The sequence below is a fragment of the Stenella coeruleoalba genome (genome assembly GCF_951394435.1).
Source record: "Stenella coeruleoalba genome assembly, chromosome: X".
Classification (NCBI taxonomy): Eukaryota; Metazoa; Chordata; class Mammalia; order Artiodactyla; family Delphinidae; genus Stenella; species Stenella coeruleoalba.
Genome location: NC_137152.1, coordinates 78088166 through 78112680, shown reverse-complemented (window position 1 = coordinate 78112680; position 24515 = coordinate 78088166). Strand labels below are relative to the sequence as shown.

At 37.5% G+C, this 24515-nt stretch overlaps 1 protein-coding gene across 6 annotated transcripts in view; it reads right to left on the bottom strand.

Moving 5' to 3' along the window:
* Positions 1–24515, bottom strand: part of DIAPH2 (diaphanous related formin 2) — an 891299-nt gene that overhangs the window by 232168 nt on the left and 634616 nt on the right. For all 6 annotated transcript variants that reach the window (XM_079910016.1, XM_079910017.1, XM_079910018.1 and 3 more), the window contains one exon: positions 8135–8299. In XM_079910016.1, coding sequence (XP_079766142.1) covers positions 8135–8299 — 165 coding nt within the window. The remainder of the gene's footprint in view (positions 1–8134; positions 8300–24515) is intronic.

Genomic DNA, 24515 nt, shown 5'->3' with positions numbered 1-24515 from the left:
CAATGAAGCAACTGACAAAGGATTAATCTCCAAAATTTACAAGCAGCTCATGCATCTCAATAACAAAAAAACAAACAACCCAATCCAAAAATGGCAGAAGACCTAAATAGACATTTCTCCAAAGAAGATATACAGACTTCCAACAAACACATGAATGCATTCTCAACATCATTAATCATTAGAGAAATGCAAATCAAAACTACAATGAGATATCATCTCACACCAGTCAGAATGGCCATGATCAATAAATCTAGAAACAATAAATGCTGGAGAGGGTATGGAAAAAAGGGAACACTCTTGCACTGCTGGTGGTAATGTGAATTGGTACAGCCACTATGGAGAACAGTATGGAGGTTCCTTAAAAAACTACAAATAGAACTACCATATGACCCAGCAATCCCACTACTGGGCATATACCCTGAGAAAACCATAATTCAAAAAGACTCATGTACCAAAATGTTCATTGCAGCTATATTTACAATAGCCCGGAGATGGAAACAACCTAAGTGTCCATCATCAGATGAATGGATAAAGAAGATGTGGCACATATATACAATGGAATATTACTCAGACCTAAAAAGAAACGAAATTGAGCTGTTTTTAATGAGGTGGATGGACCTAGAGTCTGTCATACAGAGTGAAGTAAGTCAGAAAGAGAAAGACAAATACCGTATGCTAACACATATATATGGAATTTAAGAAAAAAAAATGTCATGAAGAACCTAGGGGTAAGACAGGAATAAAGACACAGATCTACTAGAGAATGGACTTGAGGACATGGGGAGGGGGAAGCGTAAGCTGTGACAAAGTGAGAGAGTGGCATGGACATATATACACTACCAAACGTAAAATAGATAGGTAGTGGGAAGCAGCTGCATAGCACAGGGAGATCAGCTCGGGGCTTTGTGACCACCTAGAGGGGTGGAATAGGGAGGGTGGGAGGGAGGGAGACACAAGAGTGAAGAGATATGTGAATATATGTATATGTATAACTGATTCACTTTGTTATAAAGCAGAAACTAATACACCATTGTAAAGCAATTATACTCCAATAAAGATGTAAAAAAAAAAAAGAACCACAGCTCATCGGGAAACCACGGGAGGCCAGATTCAAGGAATGCAGACCCTGCACATACCCTGATACTTACTAGCAACGCTGCCCTTGAACCATTGCTGTTAAAGTCCTCACCAAACTCCTCTAGGATGGGACACACAGTTTTGAGGGGCATGAGCCTGCTGTGTCCCCCTTTGCCTGGCAAAGCAATAAAGCTATTTTTCTCTACTTCACCCAAAACTCTGTCTCCAAAATTCGATCCGGCACCAGTGCACAGAGGCCGAGTTTCAGCATCACTTCCTGTTGTTTGAACATAATTCAATAATAACTTATTATGGGGAACACTTCCTTGAAAAATTCTATGTGAGGTGTTATTGGTAGAACTAAAGATATTGCATTTTGTTTCCTGGTTCTAGTTATTACTAGACTTTAATAAGAAAAGTAGGCATTGAACTGATTTTGTCAATATTTTCAGTCTTAGGTATTATGTTGTCTTAGATTTCTAAAGGGCAATATCCAGCTTGCCATAAACAATTTTGATAACTTTGAGAAATATCTTTAGAAATATTTATGATATCCTAAATTTTTATAATATTAATCTAAAATGTGCACCCATTTAAAAACCATTTATACCAGTAGGCATTTTTCTCATGTTGGGGAATGTGGGTTTTCTTTAAACCATGGATGCCATCATTACATATTCCTTTAGTTACTTATGATATAATGTTTAGCTTTTTTATACAAGGAACAATCATCTCAGAAAAATAGGGCATCTACTTCTGGCCCAAAATAAAAACAGTCAAACAGAATACCACAGTTGATAGGTGACCTCGTTTTCTAAAGAAGAATTAAATGATGTCTGTATAATACAGTAAAGTCTGCTCTCCGGCACAGCTGGGGAATGAAGTATTCTGGTCAAATATTCTGCTTAATAGAGTTACCATGTATTTTACATGGATTGCCTATTTTCAAAGAGTTGCAATAGCTCAAAATAAACCTAAGGCTATGTAGCCAGGGTGGTCCCATCTGAGCTCAAAGGGAATTATCTGGATGTGTGTGATTAAATAGGGGGAGGTGGTGGGCCCTTAGGGCTCTATCTGCATGAAGGGATTTATGCTGGTACTTCATTTATCCCTGGCTTCTAGGAAAAGCAAGATACCTGCCTAGGTGCCTGAACAAAAGTGAGGAAGGAGAGCAATGGAGGGGATTATGGTTTTAGGATCCCCTTTAGGTCTCTAGGACTTCAAAAAAAAACTTTTAAGCCTCCAAGGAGAAAGGGATCAGAAGAGATGAGAAATAAACTTTTTAAGAAGGGTCTCGGGAAGCGTGGCTACGTCTGCACTGAGCATAACCCCACACTCAAGTACTGCAAGGATTGATGGCAAAATTGGAGCAGCAGGAGACTGCAACCTTGGCCCGGATGTGGCCATTATCATTGAGGGCAACTCAAGCAGCTTTGCCAGCAAAAGGCATTCAGCAGCGGGGAGCGGGAGCTGCAGGAGGACAGGAAAGGCAGGACTTTGTCTATTTTGTTTAATGCTATATTCTCATCACCCTAGAATAGGAGGCACTCAAATATGTGTGGGCAAATGTCAAGCAGTGACTATAGATAACACATGTTTGAGCCCATATGAGATGACTCCAGATGTACTTGTGGGAGTGGAGACTTTGCAGAGAGCTTGAGTCCTGCCAGTGGGGGTAAAGAAGAGACAATCTGGGATATCTGGATTATTGTTACTAGTGTAAACATCTGAATTCACAGGTGATGAGACAGTTAGCTTACAAATAAAACTATATTATTTCAAGAGGCACATCAGGGTCTTTGCTGTTTCTCAGGGGCATCTTCATAATATTAATTACCATTTTATTGGCAAAGCAAGTATGCATCAACTTTTGAGGCATCTAATAGAGATTTTGGATGACGGAATTCTAGATAATAGAGTTTATGTTACTGATTAAGACTTCTTTGCTCAAGAACATATTTGGTCTCTAACATAAGTCCACCATTTTTACAATACTGTACTAAAGTTTCCTTTAAATGTCAAGTGCTTCGTGAATTGAAGGCTTAAAAATGTTTCAAAATAACTTAGTGTTCTTGGATCAGGAATTATATACACAGTCTTTTTATGCAAAAATTCATCCTCATTTCTTTAAAGGCAAATTGCCTTTAATGAATGAATAAAATGTTCTCTATATTATCAATTTAGCCTTTGAGTGCAGATGCAGATGCTCACCTTGCTTTCCAATTATAGTTTAGATTTAGACATGATTGAGTCCTTGTAAAGAGGAAGATGGCTTGAGGAAAATGAGAGCTTCTCAAAATTAAGTATCTCCATAAGCCAAAATGGCTACAAGGAGCTTTCAGATAAGGTTAGATTTTAAAAGAACAATTACTTAAGACAGAAGGAAGAACATCCCTAACTAAGAATTAAGATAAGAGCGACCTTGGTTGTCATAACTCTCCATGCTGCACTAGCTAGGGAGCAATTAACACAAGATGACAATCACACATTTGCCTCCGAGCCTTCATTTACTGAGCCTTGGATACTGTGCTCCCAAAGTTTCTCTCTGTTGTAAGAGGCTCAGGTCCTCTTAGGCACTTACTGCTGTTTTGTTCTGCTGCCTCCACTGTCAATACTTGACTTTTCCCAGTCTGGAAGGAGAGTTCAAGTGATTATGGCTTATTCAGCCAACCTTAGGATGGTCTGGGCTTCAAGTAATCTTAGTTCTTTTGATTTTGTAAACCACCTTAATTTTCAACAGTTTAGATTTTATCCTGAGGACACAAGTCATTAAAGAATCATAAGTTAGGAAAGTAACATTATCTTGTTTGTTTGTTTTTTTAACTTTTACTCTGACTATAATGTGGGGAATGGATTAGAAGTTAGAAATGGTAGGAGAAGTAGGCAGAGAGACCAGTCAGGACATCATTGTAATTAATAGTCCAGCTGAGAGATGGCAGGGGCCCAGAACTAAAGTAGCGTCAGTGGGTTTGGAGAGAAATGAGTGAAGTCCAAAAATATTTAGGAGGTAGAAGCAACAAGACTGAACAATGGCATAAAACGCCATGATTTATAGATATCACTTAGCCTCCTAACACTTAGCCATTTTAACGCTCATCTAAGAGCTGTTGAAAAATTGTTAAAGTCTTGATTTTTAAAAAAAAATTCTTAAAGTTTAGTTATCAAATGAACAGTAGCAAACACTTATTTTGTTGAGGGGAAATCTGCTAGCCTGATTAACAGTAATGGTAACGTTTTCTTCTTAAGTTAGGCCAATGGATCTAATAATCTTATAAAGCCTTGTTCCTCTATTTCTAGTATATAAGATATAGAATGAGGACGCTCACACAACAAATATTTACTGAGTGCCTGAGTAACAGATTGTTCTTTAAAAAACAAAACAAAAACACACAGAAGCAGCAGGAAACTGACAGATTTAAAAGAGAAAAGAAATATTTTCTATAATTTATTTGGAGCTATGAAAGTTATTGAAGTATATAATACTTGCCTCAAACACTTTCCCAACAGCTGAAAATAATTTTTATGCCTAAGCAAGATGCCGCATGGTGGTGAAACACACAAGGTTCACTGATTTTGAACATTCTATTCCAAATATCTTGAAAGAAAAAAGACTGTGCAGTCAACTACTAAATGACTGAAGCATAAAGGAGAATAAGCAAAAGAGATGTTTTGATATTATGTAAATCTGGAATTTTTCTTCTACAAAATATTCAACTTAAATTTAGGGATTATTAATTAACCTTGCCTATATTATAAGCAGTTTTTAAAACTCTCTTGCTCTCAGAGAAGCTAACTAGAAAGAGAATCTTAATTCTGAATTTAGAAATGTTTCCAATTACATATATCTTCATGACAATATATAGGGCATTCAACTGAACATCTTCAATATCCTTATTAGTTGAGTAATATGTAATATGAATGATAATGAATAATTTATAGAGCAGCATCTCATAGAGATTGCCGAATTTTGCTTTCATTCATTTGAATGTGATTATTTTGAAAAAGGTCTTAATCCATAATGTCAACCCTTTTTGTTTATTTACATTTGCCCCATCTTTTAGAGGTTATCTCTTTCAGGAAGATTATTTTGGTATCTGTATTTTGTTTATGCTACACATGCCAAATAGATCCCCCAAGATGAAACTCTGAGCTCATTTGGAAGTAATTTTTGGTAGCACATGAATCAGAACTCTTATTTTCTTCCCAGCACTACTGGTATTTTATTGCTTCCATCTATAGTCCAATATGCTTTTAAGCGCCAAGAACCCTGGGGCCAAACACACAAAGCACTAAGAAAATGGGAACTTGTGGCGATGACAACTTTTGTCTCTCTTTCAAGGTTCTTCCCTCCCCTGGGAGAGTGAAATCACTTTAAGCTCACTATGAAACAGGGACATGGTGAGCACAGATGATTGACTGAAGTTGGTGATGTTGATTTAGGAGTCTTCGGCTTATAGGTCAGGTGTAAAACCCTTAAACCTACTTGTCAAAGTCAGCTTGTCAAAGTCCTATGGATTTTTCCAGACTGTCTAAATGTCACTTTCCCTATGAAGGCTTCTCTGGCCAGCTCAGGCAGGGTTAGGCAGCCCCTCTTTTGTATTACGATAGCACCCTATGGCAGCACTTACCAAACTATATTGCATTTGTCCGTTGCCCTCCACTCATGGATAGAAACCATTCTCTTCCTTTTGTCTCTGGACTAAAGCATTACCAAAATCAAGTTGGTTCTCAATAAGTAATAATTGAATGGACAGGCAGAGAATGGCTAATAATACTCTCCATCTGCACAACATAGGTTATGAGGTGTTTTCACATCGTGGTGAGGAAGCCATGGCAGGAATTATCACTCATATTTTAAAAATGAGGAAACTAACGCCCAGAGAGGTTATGTGACCAACTCAAGTACGAAACAGCTAAAAAGTTGCACACTACTTCTCATGACAGCAATACTAAAATACTAAAATACCAATACTAAAAGTACTGGTAAATAGAAGTGGTAGCAGTAGTATTCTGTAGGACAGGTGGCAATGGCTGGCCAAGACACAGTGTAGGAGCTGGTCACCTGTTTTGAAAGCTCCCAAACTCTTAGCAGGTTCTCAAGAAGTTAACTTAAATGCACACACAACCGGGCTTCAGAATGTCAACTTATTTACAATGAGAATGATTTGTGACAAATAATTTCCCTGTACTCAAGCTACACCCACAGTGAAGCCAGTAGACAAAAAGATATATCCTGTTTATGTATGGAATACAAATGACTCTCTGAAATTCCCACCATGACTCATAGACTCTAAAGAAGTTCTTTGAGATCAGTAGTGTAATCCCACCATTTCCTAACTAACTAACTAGCTAACTAGCTAGAAAGACAAATGACTTACCTAATCACATAGCTTGTTTGTGAGAGCACCAGGACATAGAATCAGTTCTTCTTAACAACAATATCCTTACCTTTTTAAAACTAAGCTATGACTGAGAAATAATACAAGTATAGTTCTTAGCAAGGCTTCTAAGCATCTGGCTAATAGGACTAAACATAGGCTTTCACACAGGAATTATAATTAAACAAATGCTACAACGCGAGAGAAGTACAGCAAATTCTACTCTATGTCCATGTATTGGGGAGGTAGGGGGCACATAATATGACAGGCAGTGTTTTAGGATCCCATGTATGTTAAAAACAAGGTCCTTTTTCATAGAGATTGACAATATTAATTATATTTATTTATCTCTATTAACCCATAGACATTGATGCTACCAAAAAAGAAAATCATTGGATTTATCTTTTCCGTGTCAACTGAAGTGTATTTTCTAGTCCCCGTCCCTTTTCAACATACATTTTTTTTTTTCTTTTTGAAAATTATCCAAGTAAGTATAACCTGGGTGTGTTCCTAATGTCTAAGTTTTGAAAAAGCCACTCATTGCCAGTAGAATATATTTTGCTACTTATTGACCAGCTAAAAAGTTAAATATGTGTGTCTATTAAGAGGCAAAGACCTAAGACAAAAATCAGCTAATATTCTCAGCAAAAAATAACACAAATGGTCATATTTATGAAAGTTTCTGGTTTAGCTTCTATTATCAAAGCCAGGGTGTACTCTCGGTTGTCTGTCCTAAATCAGTAGATGAAAGCAAGTGCTTTCCACAAGTATATTTGTATTTCATAGACTGTGCAAATCACACCAAAATCAAATGATTTCATGGAGCAACACCATCAATTAAGAGAGAGAGTCTTATTTAGCAAAGGATTGCTTTGGGGATAGAAACATACCTCTAACTACAATGAATTAGTTTGTTGATTGATCTTCCTGCTGGGGATAATTGCTAGAATTCCTTCGTTAACATAAAGGGACTTTTACCTGTTCGATATCAACTATTGTGCATATCTTTCTGTTACTATCATAATCGGAGACTGTGCTCTTCTATGCCTTCACTGGATGCAGAGAAATATTCCCACAGCATTTATACAACAAAGCTTTTGCTTCCCTCTAGCATCATAACTGGCACCCTGATGATCGACCTCCGATTAATTCTAACGTTTACCATTATCCTCAAGAGTTACAGTTTGAAAAAGGAGAGCTCACATTCTGAAAGAAACTTTAGGTATTCCAGGTCATTTATTGATATAGAGTCCAATTTAGAATCAGTTTCTCATCTAGACTATGAAAGAAACTTATTCATCAGTCACAGCATTTTAATGTATTGAGTAAAAGATGATTTTAGATGTTAATTTTTAATCTAGGTCAAATTATAATATTATGCTGTATAAAAAATCAGGGTCATTTGAGTACCAATTCATTCATTTTCTATAAAATTTCAGCAGTAAAATTCCCATGTGTTCCTAAAGTTGAAGATAATTCATTTAGGTTCCCATTATACATTAAGCCAGCCAACAATTTTTAATCCATGTCACAGGTATAAAATATCTGTCAATTCCTGTTAAAGGGCTATAACATGAAATCAATATGGTCAGTAGGTATGCAAAATAAAATGCCTATGGAAGAAATTATTTAAAAACAAAAGCAACAGGCCTTGCAAGGCTTTAAGACGTATTACTTACCAGGAACAAAGTTTGGAAGTTGCTGAGATCACCGAAAAATTCTTCTATGCTCACTGTCTTAGAGTCAAAAATAAAGTATTCTCCAAGATTCTCATAGAGCTTTATCATGTTGTTGTGCATGGTGAGTAGTTTTTCATACTGTTCTCTGGCACTCTTTGTAAAGCTGTAGCTTTCTGTTAAGGAACATGATCCAATAGTACCTCAAAGGCAATCATTAGATGTTAAGACTGAATTATAACATTATTTCTGTAAACACTTCTGCATTACTTTGCTCGGGTTGCCATGACAAAATACCACAGATCAGGTAACTTAAATAATGGAAATTTACTTTCTCACAATTTTGCAGGCTAGCAATACAATATCGAGGTGTCAGCAAATTTGCTTTCTTCTGTGGCCTCTTTCCTTGGCTTGAAGATGGCTGCCTTCTCCCTGTGTCCTTACCTGGTGGTCCCTCTGTCCGTGTTGTCTGTGTCCTAATCTCCACTTCCTATGAGGACACTGGTTATATTGGATTAGGGCCCACCCTAAGGACCTCATTTTAACTTAATTACCCCTCTAAATGTCCTATCTCCAAATACAGTCACATTTTGGAAGTTTTGAGGGTTAGGGCTTCAACACATGAATGGGGGGGGGGACACAATTCAGCCCATAACAACTTGCTGGAGTCATTATATTGGTCAGTGAGCTGTGAAAATCTATAAATGAGGCAGAACTATTTAATGTATAACCATGAAGAACATATTTGCTAAAACATGTTTGCTAAATGAAAACACAGAAGTATAAACACCAGAAAACTGCCTCATATCTTTTTAGGAGGGAGATAGGGTAGAAACAAACAGCAATGAAAAACTTAGGGAAAAAAAGTATATATTTTCTTTTTTTTAATACATATTCTATATAGATGGAGAGGTTACAGTGAATTCTATATATAGGTTATGTATCTATATGTGTGTATATATACATATACACATATATACCACATGAGGAGGGGAAAAAGAGGGAGAGAGAAAAAGAAGGGAGGAGAGGAAGAGCTTTGGAGAGGGAAGGACCGAGAGGGGAGAGAGAGGTGGAGAGAGATTCTGCTGTAGCTCTAGAACCTTAATTGCCCAAAGGGCTTGTTCAAACCCGAATGCTGTTTGCTGAGTCTGAGCCAATGGGCCTGAGGATTACAATTTCTAACAAGTTCCCAGATGATACTGAGGCTGCCAGTCCAGTGTAACCCAGCAGGACCCAATGAGGCCTTCCCATGACAGACCCCTCCTCCATATCTTCTCCTTTAGCTCCTTTCTAAGTGCTTAGATAACAGTATCTGATGCACATTTCCTCAGTTGTTTTACAGATGCTAAAACCCCCATCAAATGGAAGAGGTTAACTACTTGGTGACCTTGAGCACATAGCCCTGCAGGCCTACTGGAGCCTGAGGATTGACAGTGTTAAGCCCTGTGACACCACCCTGTTACCTCACCACCAACCAATCAGAGAACTGTGCACAAGCTGATCACATACCCTGCAACGCCCCTCCCTCACCTGGTCTTTAAAAATTCTTCCCTGAAACCCTCTGGGAGTTTGGAGCTTTGGGGCACAAGCTACCCACACCCACTCTCCTTGTCTGGGGCCTATAATAAATGCTGCACTTTCCTTTACCACAACCTGGTGCCAGTAGACTGGCTTTACTGTGCATGGCCAGAGGACCCGAGTTTGGTTCGGTAACACCAGGACTACACTTTCAGCAGTATACTCCAGAAAATTATTTATCCCCAAATTAATTACATCACTGTTTTAAAATTTTTATCAAAAAAGTGATAACAACTACCACTACTACCAAACAGAAAATGAACCAGGTATGTAAATGTGTCTGACTAAATGTATCTCATTATGTGTAAATTTATAGAAAGAAATTATCAACTTTATTCCTGATTATAGAAGATACAGATATAGAAAATTATCTCTTTAGGCGACTTAGAAATATAAAAACGTAAGTAAACTAAACTTTCCAACAACTCAGTGTTGTGAACTTTTTGGGACATTTCCTTCTGGTCTTTCTTCTATGGCTGAAAGCTTTTGAATGTTAATCGATAAGAATGCTTCAGAAAAAGGGCTTCCCTGGTGGCACAGTGGTTGAAAGTCTGCCTGCCAATGCAGGGGACACGGGTTCATGTCCCAGTCTGGGAAGATCCCACATGCCGCGGAGCGGCTAGGCCCGTGAGCCATGGCCACTGAGCCCGCGTGTCCAGAGGCTGTGCTCTGCAACAGGAGAGGCCACAACAGTGAGAGGCCTGCGTGCCACAAAAAAAAGAATGCTTCACAAAAAGGTAAGTAGACTAACCATGAAGAATATAAAGGAAAGCAAATCTACCTTTTACAATTAAGTCTATTAAAAATCAATAATGATCACAGAAGTAAAATGTCTTTAAATGTAAAGGTACTAGACTTGGACTTGTTAAAAAAAAGAATAATAGCACAGTTTGGGGTGTGCTACTTTAAGATCTACTACAGTGTATTCACATTTTGTGATAGTATTATTTTATCAGGTACTGATAACTGTGTCTTGAAATGCTGGATTTTATAAAATTTTCTGAATTCTTCGTGTGTTTTATCATAACCTGGGAACAAATTTATTTTCCATGGGAACACAGCTCTAGTTTCACAATGGAAGTCAGTGGGGAAATCAGACCATTTCTGGAAAATTACTTTGCAGCTGACACTTACAGGATACAGCAGGATTTTAAAAGGGAGATGCTCCCCTTCACAGGCTCCTTCTTATGCTACTTAAGTATTAGCATTCACATTAGCCACACAACCACCTCTTCCTTGCTAAGGAGTGACATTAAATCTTTCAACCCTCAAGTCCATTTTGCTGTCAGTAGACCTGAAAGAATTAATGCATTTCTGACTTATTCTACTTGCTTTTTACAAACAGTAGGGTTGTATGTAATGCTACCTAGATATTCTGATTTTACCTCTGAGAATATCATATTTGTTTGATTTTTTAAATTAATTAATTAATTTATTTTTGGCTGTGTTGGGTCTTTGTTGCTGCGCGTGGGCTTTTTCTAGTTGCAGCTAGTGGGGGCTACTCTTTGATGCAGTGTGCGGGATTCTCATTGCAGTGGCTTCTCTTGTTGTGGAGCATGGGCTCTAGGCGCATGGGCTTCAGTAGGTGAGGCTCGCAGGCTCTAGAGCGCAGGTTCAGTAGTTGTGGCACATGGGCTTAGTTGCTCCTTGCCACGTGGGATCTTCCTGGACCAGGGCTCGAACCCGTGTCCCCTGCATTGGAAGGCAAATTCTTAACCACCTGCCACCAGGGAAGTCCCTATTTGTTTGATTTTTAAGTGTGTTGAACATCCTGTTTGAGAGCTGCAGAAATAAGACAATTCTCTTTATTTCTCAGCACAGAATAAAAGTTAGATTTTTGTTTTCTAGTCTCTCCTGCCTAAATAAAACAGACTCATGCCAGACTTGCTAAGAATACACGCTTTGCAAAGGTCACTTACTTATATTCTATTTGCAGCAAGGTACTAAACTGTGTATATTTCAGAAGGCTCAACACCTGTACAACACACAGAAAAAGCCAAAGATTAAAAAAAGGCAAAAAAACTGGACATTTACCATTTATCATAACACAATTTTTCACCAGCTAAAATATGCCCATGTGGTGATACACAATTTCATAAATTTGCTCTCCTAGAAGAAAAACTGATTTCAGAAATTCTGTCTGTATACCAAAGTGAGAAAATCTGAAAAATTCTGGGAATGGTTTCGCTTAGAAATAACAAATGGAAAGCAGCCCAGTCTCCAAGTCCTTTACTTCTCTTCACAGTGATTACTTTGTAAAAGGGATACAGGGCATGAGTCAGCACTGAAATCTTTCACAACAGCAAGCCTGTCACCAAATCCTACTTGGGATTCTGCAGGTGAAAAAGAACTGGACACCATCATTCCTTTCCACCTCTTTATTTCATTTAAGACATTTTTTATTTTCTTTTTTTGAGCAACCACTAAACGCAAGATACTGGTTAGTATTATGCTAAGCATTGTGCTTGATACAATGATCATTAAAGCTTAATCCAGGGCTTCCCTGGTGGCGCAGTAGTTAACAATCCGCCTGCCAATGCAGGGGACATGGGTTCGAGCCCTGGTCTGGGAAGATCCCACATGCCATGGAGCAACGAAGCCCGTGCACCACAACTACTGAGCCTGCGCTCTAGAGCCAGCGAGCCACAACTACTGAGCCCACATGCCACAACTACTGAAGCCCGCACACCTAGAGTCCATGCTCTGCAACAAGAGAAGCCACCACAAGGAGAAGCCCATGCACTGCAACGAAGAGTAGCCCCCGCTCACCACAACTAGAGAAAGCCCATGCACAGCAAGGAAGACCCATTGCAGCCAAAACATAGATAAATAAATTTATAAAAAAATAAAAAAAGCTTAATCCAGACCCTGAAGCAGTTTATAATCTAATATTACAAATAATTCTACTTATTAATTTGCATTTGTACAGGACTTTACCATTTACGATATACTTTTCCTTCCACTATGTTCCATATCCTTCATAACAACCTTGTCAAAAAGGCAGAGAAATACCACTATTCCATTTTTAGAGCTGTGGAAACTAGATAAAAGGCACTCATTTTATCAATAAAACTGTAAACATAATAAATTACATCCCCCCCCCAAAAAAAAACAAAGGCACTCATCGATCTAGGGTTAGAATGTAGTGAAGGTGAGCAGATGTGCCACCCCAAAATATGCTTCTTTGGCATAGATTATTTTGAGCTGATTGAAAAACAGCAGACACAGGAAAAGCTCTGAAAAGAGTAAAAGTTACCCATTTGAAAGGGAAATTTCCATTTATAAAGGAAATCTCCATTTGTAAGGGTGTCTTCCTCTCTGTACCAGGAAAAGAAGGAGGACACCAGAGAATCAAGGGTATCAGGAGTATCACTGGTGAAGTTGCAGATTTAAACCTGCAGAACAATCCTTATCCTTGTGTATGGTGCTTTTCCCTGTAACCCTCTCCCCCATTATGGGTGTCCTCACATCTTTTATTTGTCTTTAGCTGAAGATGGTATTTAAGCTGGTGACTTAGGCTACTTCGGGGAGTTACTCATTTTTCTCTGAGTATCTCCCAGGTACACATGAGGTATTCAAGTTTATTAACTTCTCTCTGGTTTTCTCTTGTTATTCTGTCTCGTATTACGGGGAAGCGGTGGTGGTGGTGGGGTTGGTCCTCAGCCAATTACTCAGTAGGGTACAGAAACAATTATTTTTCCTCCCCTATAGTAGACATCATGATAGACGCCTGCATGATACTAGTCTAACATTCTTTTCACATGGTAGAAGTGTACTATTTATAATGACAATGTACCTTCATGCTGCCAAATCCAACATTCACCCCCTGTCCTCCTTTTGATGTCTCAGCCACATCTGACACATTTAGCCACTCTTCTTAGTTTCTATGACACACACCCTCATGCTTAAAATGTTTTTCCTCTTACCTCCTCTCCTTCTCTGGCAACTTCTATAAAATGTTAGAGTACCCTGAGGGCTTGGTCCTGACTCCTCTGTCTATAGTCTAACTGACCAGAGCAATTCGCATGACTTTAAATACCATCTATATTGATGACTCCCAAATTACTTGTAGCTCCAGTCTCTCCCCTGAGATACTTTTATAATCAACTGCCTGCTTGTCATCTCTACTTTTTTTTTTGTTCATGGCATCTATTGGTATATCAAATGTAAATCCTCTCCTGCAAACCCTCTGACAGTTTCCCACAACACTTGGAATAAAATCCAATTTTCTTCTCAGCGTTTATGAGGCTCTACATGATCTGGCCTTTACCCACCGCTGCAACCTAATCTCACCCCATTCCCCCTCTTAAGCACTATGCTGAGGCTCATTAACCTTCTTTCTCTTCCTTGTGCCTAGCAAGCTCTCATATCCAATTCAGGGCCCTTGCACTTGCTCTTCTTTCTGCCTAGAATGTTTCTTTTTCACCAGGCCATTCAACCTCAGCTCAACTGCCACCTCCCCAGAGAGGCTTTCCCCCAACCATCCAGTCTAAAATGTCCACTCCCATCACTATTACTCTGGCCTATTTTATTTCATTCTGAGAACTTATCACTATCTGACATTATCTCTTTTATTTATTTACCTGTTCATTGCCTATGGTTCCTCACTTAAAAATATAGCCCAGGAGAATAGACCTTCCCTGTCTTGTTGACCACTGACTCACTGAAAGCAGCTCTTTTGCCCCTTTCCTGTTTGCCCGTTTCTGTTCCCCTCTAACCTTAAAAGAACCTAATTATAAGAATGAGATCACTAGGTAATTTAGCCTAACTCCTAACTTATGCTCTCCTGAATGCACACCACACCTTGCCTGACCTGTTGGTTCTTTTCCTAGAAAAAAAGCAGTAAGAATGAAGAATTAAGTAGTTAAAGAATGACTAGCTCTCTACCCCCAACGGCCCCCTTAGCAATTCTGCAGGCAGATCACACAGGCAAGATACCATCTGAAGAGAGAGTCAGCCCCTCTGCACACAATGGAGAATGATGCAGAATCCAACCTCCTGCCTTGATGATTCACTGAGATTCTTCCTCCTTTTCCCCTTTAAAAATTGTCATGGCTAAGCAGAATCTTGGGAGTTGGTCATGAGTCCACCTTTTCCCCAGATTGCCAGCTTTTCTGATTAAAGCACCTTTCCTTTCTACTGACACTTGCCTCTTGATCATTGACTTTAGAGTGGTAAGCAGCCGAACCTGAATTTGGTAACATCATCAGCCCCTAAAACACGTAGCAGACATAGTAGCAGTGAAAAAATAACTAAAATCAACAATAATAATGATCATTATACCTAATATTTTATTTATTTATTTTTGTTTTAATTTACTCTGTGGGAGTCATTGTGAACGCTTCCCATGGATTAATGCAATTAATCCTCACAACTGTTTTCTGAGGTAAGAATTTACCCAAGATCAGACAGCTGGTATGTCACAGTAATGGGAACAAACTGAGAATGGGTCCAGAACTCATATTCTTAACAACTATGCTATAGTTTCTCAAGAAATATTTGGTGAAAGAGAAAAGTCTCATTATAACATCACATTGGAAGACGCACCATGGGTTTGACTTGGGTACTTGGGAAACTAAAACCCTTCTTATACATCTTAAGATAAACCAATTTCACAACAAACCTTATTGATAGAGAATATTTTAATAGTGATTTTCTGAATACTTGAGAAAAAAATTTAATCTCCTCATATTTTCATCAATCTTTACATTTTAAATTCATTTTTAAAGGTAGACTTCAATCATACTGATTTTATTTTAAACCTATATATGTAATAGAATATATTTATCAGTAGAATGATGGTCTGTTTAAGTTGTTTGTGTAATTAGACCTAGATGTGGCCCTAGTAGATACTTTAGTAGATGACATTTTAAATTGGGCATTTTATTTATCTCCCATAATAGAGACCTGAAATTGAAAATACATTTTAAAGGAAATAAGTCTTAAAGTTATCTTCTGGGATGCCTGGTAAAGAAATAATTTATTAGAAAATGTATTTTATGAAAGGGTATTTGGTGGCTCATGGGTAGTTTTCATCCTAGAGGCCAAAAGCCACTTTCTTGTCATAGAGATACAAGGCATCCTTATAGCTGCCTACAGAATTCTGTTCTATTTATAATGTAAAGTGCATATAACGGGATTGTGCCTACAGAGAAGAGGGAGAAAGTAGAGATTTGAACTGAGCTGCTGCTTCCTATTTGGGAGTATTTAAAGCTTCATTATAAGAGAGACTTTAGAAAATATGTTGTAGACTCTTGTGATGGACTTCTCTGGGCAAGGCAGCCTGCCCTTAGCTGGGTTGTGAGAGCACGGAATGAGAAGCCAGTGGCCATGTTTAGGGTGAAATAGGAAGGACAGTTATGGGTACACCGTGTAACTAATGCTAGAAGCTCTTCTGATGCCTTTCCCTGAAGAACTATTGAAGAGAATGGTGAGAGCAGCAGGAAAAGGCCATTTGCTCCTGGATGCCCAGATTTCTTGGCCTTTAGTGCCACAGGAGATGGTGACAATGGCTGTATTGGTATCAAAGAATAAGGTATTTTGTGGAAGATGATTAGACTATTCTGGGACCAAAATGTAGACTGACCTCTTCCCACCTGCTTAAACAACCTTGGGAGTCCTTGAAATATTGAGAGAGAAGAACCCTGGAAAACAATGATCTTTCCAAGATGAAGTTCAGAGATAGGGGTAATTCATAGTAATTTATATACTAAAAGAAATAGAAGCTTAAGGCCGTAAAGTGGGCATATCAAATGCATATAAAGTTATCAGTTGTAAGGGGAAAAAAGCAATTGAGAGCAATTTTCCTTTTATTAGTTGACTTTCAGATTCATTTTTCTACAAAGACAAGCATTTCTGATTTTTCCAGCTTAGAAGTTTTTGAAGATAACTGTGAACTATTGTAAAATTACATCACCTTCTCTCTAAGAGAAGTGTCTGTTGCAGGGTTTATAACCTAAAATGCGGTCAGCATTTTAAAAACCTAGGAGGTAAAATGTTAACCTTTAAAAAGTATTATTAATTTTAAACCATTTGATCTCAATCATGAATCTGTAAACAATTTATAAAACATACATCATAAGTCCCACAGAGCATTTTTATATTAACTTATTTGAAAATCTGACATAGGGAAGCAGTCTTCACACAATTACTTTGGTATTTACACACTACACAGAATTGTCTAAAGCTTTTATCATCTATGCTTTCATGTGACTATATACAGATTTATAGATTATATTCCTTACTAATACAATAATAGTATGGACTTGAAATTCAACCTGAAATAGCTATAATTCACCCATAGGCATATATTCAAATAGGAAATATTTTTAATACTTTTATATTATTTTATACTTTTATAGTGTATATTTATATACATTATATATAGTTTTAAACTATTTTCAGTAGCTATAATTAGCTGTCTATAAATTGATTGAAGGTAGGTATTGTAACCCTTGTCCTCTAACTGGCACAATAGCTGATGGGGTTCATAACACATTACCCCAAAATATGGCACGGTGACATACTGAATACTTTAAGCTGAAGGAATTTGCGAAAATGGAAGAAGTAGGAACATCAGTGCTCTTCTCCCCTGAAACAGGTCAGAAAACGCCGACGTGAGAGGTAGCTTCCCTATACCCCAAAGAAAAGAACAACCTTATCTCCAAGATGGAGGAAGGACACCAAGAAGTATCTGAATGAACAGGCCTTTCTTAGTTCCCCCCAGTTTACTATACTTCATACTATTTGCCCATTCATATCTTTCTATGACTTTCCACTATTTATCAAACCTAGCATAAAACCACTCAGGTTTAACCATTTCTTTGGGTCTTCATTTCCTAATGAAGGCTTCCATGCCACATAAAACTTATATTCAATAAATGTGTATGCTTTCCTCCCATTAATCTCTCTTTGTCAATCTTAATTTTCAGATGCAGCCAGAGACCTTATGAGGACCGGGGAAAACTTTTCCCTGCCCTACAATAGCATTGTTGCATCAAATACTAGGCAGAGTACTACTAACACTACTGTTTGTCATTTTACTTAATTTTGATGTGGAGAGTAATTGTTAATACAGAAAACTTGTTCCATTAGAACTGGAATAAGCATTAGCAGAGCACGGGATGAAGGAGTTTATGTACCTCACAGCTAATTGAGTCAAATCCGTTCTTACAACTTCTCATCTTAATAGGCAGTACATTAGTTATGATTTTAATAAAAAACTTGAAATTCGAAATATCATTACTGCTGGATTGTTGAGAACATGGAAAAATCAACTTGAGATCCACTTAACCTTCACACACGATTTAGTTAGCAACATGGCATAATTATCCATTTAAATAAAAGGAAGTCACAAATATAAAATCTATTACAGAATACAGAGAATATTTCCTCTTTCCATAACCTGTCAGAAAAGATGTCTCTAAATGCTAAAAAAAAATATTAATTTTTTTCATTTAATTTGAATATATAATTTTTAGTCAAAAATGATTACTATTTTAAAGAAATTTATCTTTAAAAAATAATACTAAGGCATATTAAAGTAGCCGGAATTTACTTAGAGACCACACATTATGTGATAAATACACACTGATGAATATTTTAAAATGTGAAACATTAATAAGAACAATATAGAATACATATATTAACCTGCAATTGGGTTCAACATAATAGTTTAAAATGGTTCAGGATTTAGACTACAAAATTCTTTTAACAATCAGATTACAAAACTTAGGCATAGGACATTTAAATGACATAACAAAGATAGCATAGCCAACGATAGGAATTCTGAACCAGTCTCCAGTTTTTAACATATAGGAGGCAATTATGTTTCCAGAGAGATGAACCAATTTTGTAATGAGCCCACTTTTTCACAGATGGCCTGAGTCAGCTGGGTATAAAGAAAATGCTTTTAAATCAGTTTCCAGTTAAAGCCACAAATGTGATGATCATTATAGAGGTAAAAGGTACACTCAAGCCCTCCTACTTTTCTCTACCCCATTCATTTCATTATTCACTCACTGTGCCTTTTGTGTACATTTCCTTTTACTCTTCCTTTGAAGACAGACTCTAGCTTTGCATTCTGAGACACCTAACAGAGTGATTTTTCATTTAGTCAAAGATATTTATTAAGTGCCTACTCTGTGCCAGGTATCTTCTAGGTTCTGAAGATACAGCAGTTAATATTGATACAAAGTCACTGGTCACTGCTTTCATGGAGATTACAGATTCATGGGAAAGCATACATTAAACAAGTAGAAAAAATTTTAAATTACAAATTGAAAACTGTGATTGCAAAGCACAGGTTGTTAAAGAGTGTATATTTGGGAGACCTAACTTAGACTTGTGGGAGTACGGGTGGGCCAGGAGTCTGGTAATGCCACTTGAGGGGTGAAATATTAAAACTCAGACCTGAAGGGGCAGAGCCAGGAGGAGCACTGGAGTAGGGTGAGTGAAGGCTCTGAAGGATATTAAATACTGGAGGAACATAAAGGAGAGAGAAAAGTCCTGGACTACTAGAGCCTATGGAGGAAGTGGGAGATAGGACAGAGATGGTTCCTGACGTCCGTAGGGGCCAGATTCTACAGGTCTCTTAAGCATTTTGAAATTTTTCCTGAGACAGATGTAAGTCATTGAAGGGTTTTAAACAGGGAACTGACACCATCCAATTTTTTTTGCTCAAAGGCATAAAAAATGCTAGCTAAATTAACACATACACGTACACTAACAACAATAAGAAAAAACCCTAGGACTAATGCAACATAGAATACTGTCCAAATGATAGTAAGTCTACTTGCTAGTTCCTAACTACTGATAAGAAGAGTATATATTATGTAAACATCCAATTAAAGTGTATCTGATAAATTATTGAGAATTTACATAGTATCAAAGGCAGTTAAAAAATAGCAGGTGTTAGGCAACGCATAACTATTGAGACTGGCATATAAATAGTTGCATTTAGAGTAACATAAGAGTTATGATTAGAAAATTTTGAGATTGATGTGTATATTTTGGAATGTATTATTATTGAATATTCATAGTCTGCACACACAGGTGTTAATTAGATCAAGTACTACCTCCAGCCCTACCTCACGTTCAGCTCTCAGCATCATTTATCATGTGGCAACAATGTATACGAAACTGGGAGATTAAGTAGAGAAACAGGAAGTAAATAAAGTGACCAGACATGGCTCCTAACCCTCAATGAATTTACAAACTAGTGTTGGGAGACAGATAAATAATAGCAGAGCAACAGTAGCAGGAACAAATGTTTAGTGAACTCTTACAATGAACCAGGTACTGAGCTAAATGCTTTACAAGCGTTGTTTTATTTAATCCTCCCAATGGCCCTCTGATGCATATATGCTATCAGTAACTCCATTTTACACATGATGAAATTTGCCTCAGGGAGGCCTACTGACTTTCTCAGTGCCATCTCCGCAGTAAGTGGTGATTTCAGGATTTGAACCTGGGTACCCTTACCCCCATAGCTCCCCCATAACATAAAAGTATGAATTTAACCAGCATACCATACTGCTTCTCTTGTTTAAAATAAATAAGTAAATAAATAAAAGTGCATGGTAAAATAAACTAAGCTCCACAAAGGAATTCCAGAAAAATATAGAAACACATAGAAAGAAGTGATTCTGAGATTATTAGGTAAGGTTTCAGAAGGAAGTAACTTTCGACTTCCATCTTGAGGTATGGAAAAGATTTTTCTATCCAAAGAGAAGACACCACAGGCAAGGAGAATAGCATGAGCAGAGGTATAACCGTATCTGGAGCTATCAAGAAACTTGGACTATTCCAAGATAATATAGATTGAGAACGCAGGGAGCTGTAGAGGAGGACAGACTGTGATGGGTGGCAGAATAGGCCACCCTAAAATATGCCCATTTGGCATAAGAATTATTTTGAGTTGAAGGCACTTGGGAAAACAGCAAATGCAGGGAGAGGCTTTCTCTGAACTCCCCTTATCTGCATAAAGACAGATCCTCCAAAAGGAACTCAACTGTCATAAACCTCTTCCCTGGGAGTTTCATCAACCAGAGAAGAATGACTCTTATCAAAGGAGAGGAGACTAGAAGTTGGCACCACACCCAGACAAACTTTGCCTCATACTATCATATCTTCCATCTATCCTCCTGAGGTTCCACTCGTCTTTCCTAAAAATCCTTTACTCTCCTCTAAGTGGCCTACGTCCCATCTCCCCTTCCCCTATTAAGATGTTGTATAAGCTCTCAAATCTCACTGCTTGTTGGGTGTTCACTTTTTTTTCTCCCTGTTATGTCATAATATTAAATCTTAATAAATTTGTATACCTTATCTTCAGGCTAACCTGTCTAGTGTCAGTTTGTTTCATAGACTCAGCTGTTGAACCCAGGAACATGGAGGGCAAGTCTTTCCTTCCCTACACCTGGAAAGGTATTGGATGAATGTTAAGGTTTTCAAGTCTTCTTTGGAGGTAATGGCTAATCGATGGTTTTTATACAGAGGAGCAATATGATCTTACGGTTTGTAGGAATCTCACTCTGGCAACCATGGAAAGGATGGTTTGGAGAGATGAGACATTGAACCCTGGGACATGGTGACTAGACTAGATGTTAGTGGTTAGAGAGAGGGAAGTATTGAGGATACTTGAGTTTTCTTGCCCTAGTAACTCAAAGTGTGTTTTCTGTATACTTGTTTTTTAATACAACTTGGGAGACAAGAAAGAGAACATTATTTAGTGTGGGTGGAGCAGGGAGAGAGGGAGAATAATAAATAGTTTTGAACACACTGAGTTTGAGATAGCTAGGAAACACGGATGGTAATATCTAACAGGCAGGTGGAAATAGTGGCCTCCTTGATAACTTGGAGATCAGCTTATATGGCGACAGTGAGAACTGCAAAGCCAAGGCAAATGGAGCAAAGATTTCCCCTTATCCATTCAGATCTAGATCAGGACAGTACCTCAAGACTGTTCCCCAACACTCTTGTGGGTTCAATGAACATACCCTTAGTCTGAATATGTTTGGCCCTGATATGTTCTCCCTAAATAGAAACTATCCTGGGATTATAACTTCAGCTAAAAGAGCAAAATATCAGATTCCGCAGTCTCTGCTAACAGTTTCCAATGATCTTAAAAGATCATTTTACTACAAATGCCAATGAAGCAAAATATGTAGTCAGTGTGAATTTTGCCAAAGGGTATGTCCCTGGGGAATTGAGTTTTATTGTTTTGGGTAGTGACAGAGTCAGGGTGTAAAGGACTTTGAGCCATATTACTACAGACTCAAGAATAACTGTACACAGTTACGAAATTAGTTATAAATGGTGATGCCGAGTATCTGAGAATTCCTATGTTTCTCATCATTACTGCGCACCTTTTTGTTTTTAATTTTTTAATTTTTACTATACCAGGTAATTCTGTCATGTCTGCTGCTCTGAAATGAATGTCTAGGTGCTTGGGATTGATCGTTTACTGTAAAATAATTCTGTAAATTCCTTGAGCATTTAATTTTTCTATTTTTCCTACATTTGTTTTCAAGGGCCCCCATTTCAAGTTTGGGGATTAGTATACCGAATTGTAGACAGTTTTCAACCATGCATTTTCAATTCAAGTGGTAGTTTCAAATTCAGCAGATAATGCTTTATCATTTTTTGCTTATCTTTCCTTAATTAAAATCACTAACGAGGTAAAGAAGTGGTAACGAAAAGGAAAAAGTCTTCTTAAGCAAGTTTACTCATAAAGATAAAAGGCAACTGGGCTTTTGAAAGACCTATGAACTGAGGCAAGAGATTTAATCCCTTTTTTGCATGGACAGGGTCATCTGTAAAATAGAGCAACTGCAAAATAGAGCAACAAGAATAGAAATTCTGTAAAGTTCTTTCCAGCTGTAAAATGCTTGATTCCATAAATATTCAGTAAAAATGGAAGCACTTGAGAAAAAGTGAATACTTTGATTTCTTTAATGGAAATACTTGAATATATTATTTAAGCTAGTTGCTTAATTTTATATTGTCTTCCGATTCTAGTTTGAAGGCAGTTGGCGGTAAAAATATATTTTGCACATCTTTTGTATGTCCTATAATCTCTAAAACAGGGTAAGAACCTTGTAAGTGCAGAGCAATCTCATCCTGAATTTAATCCACAATAAACTATCAAAGGCTGATATGTTACTCTAAAATAAAATAATGGCATTTAAACACAACTTTATATTTCTAACCCAATTGCTTATTGACGGCTCATTTCTTTTCAATCTGGGCTGTTTGTCATCCCTGACATTAAACTTCCAACTCCTAGTTCTCTAAGTTTTGAAGATCTATGTTCACTTATCAGAATCTATCCATACCATCACCTTATATAAATTTTTTTTTAGATGATCATGTAACCCTAACCCTAAGCCTAATCTCTTCCTCACTTACTAAAATTTTTTGCAAGGTTGAAAACAAGTTCATTTCAGGATATAAAGCCCATTAATCTAATACCTCTGTCATGGCACCTAAACATTTCAGAATGTTTCCCTGCATTTGTTCAATATGGCCAGTTATTCTGGACCAACCCTGGGCCAGACATTCCACTAGGAAAATGTTATTCTTGCTACAATAGAATTTCCTCAGACAAAGCTGTGTTTTTTGCACCACATTTCTTATGCTTTTCAGCAACTCTTCATCCATTTTTTTAAGGTTCCCTAAATATGTATGTATGTGTATGCTCATGTATGGACCTATGTATGTACGTGTATATATACATATATAACAATTGATTAATTTTACTGCATCACTAATGGATGCTGTGTTTTCTCTAGTATCAATGTATGTCTTAAATATGAAATTGTATTATTTAATTCTGAAAGACATTTTTAGATGCTTTCTGTTGGAAGAAGCTATTCAAATACAGTGGCAATACTTCCAAACAACACATCCCTTCTCTTTTCTCTCCTTTGTTGGAAAGATAAAAATGTGCCTGTGAAAGTTTTCTGCTATAGGAAAACAATAACAAAATAGCTTCAGTAGCGTTGTATTTGTGACATGGATATAAACTAGGACTATGAATCTATCTTTCACTGTGTTTGCTGTGTCTAGGTGTCTCTGACATCTCCAAAAATTACATGATCTTAGGAATCATATATATTTCAACGTCAATGTGTTATTCAAAGTCAGCACTTGAACTAAAAAAACAGAAAAAAGGAAGCATTTCAAAGAGATATTTGCATTCCCATGTTCATTACAGCATCACTCACAATAGCCAAGAGGTGGAAACAATCTAAATGTCTCAGGGCAGATGAATGAATAAAGAAAATGTGGTATATACATACAATGGAATATTATTCAACCATAAAAGAGAAGGAAGTCTGTCATATGCTACAACATGGATGTACCTGGAGGATATTATGCTAAATGAAATAAGCCAGACACAGAAGGACAAATACTACATGATACCATTTATATGAGGTGTCTAATAAAGTAATCAAACTCATAGAAACAGAAAGTATACGGTGGTTGCCAGCGGCTGAGGGGAGGGGAAAACGGGGAGTTGCCATACAATGGGAATAGAATTTCAGTCCTGCAAGATGAAAAATTTCGAGAGACTGTAAGCAGCTCTTTGAAGGAAACAGCCCTCAGTGGGAAGCCCCTTTCCTTGTCATTTCAGCAAAGCTATATGGTAACTAACTTTTAACCAGAAACACCCATGCTCTACTCATCTCCAGCCCAAGCACACCTTTCAGATCTTCTAATCACACAATACCTTGCCTAACTCAGTTCTTTTCATAGATCAAAGAAGTAGGAATAAAAAATAAATAGATGACCAGATCTCTTCCCT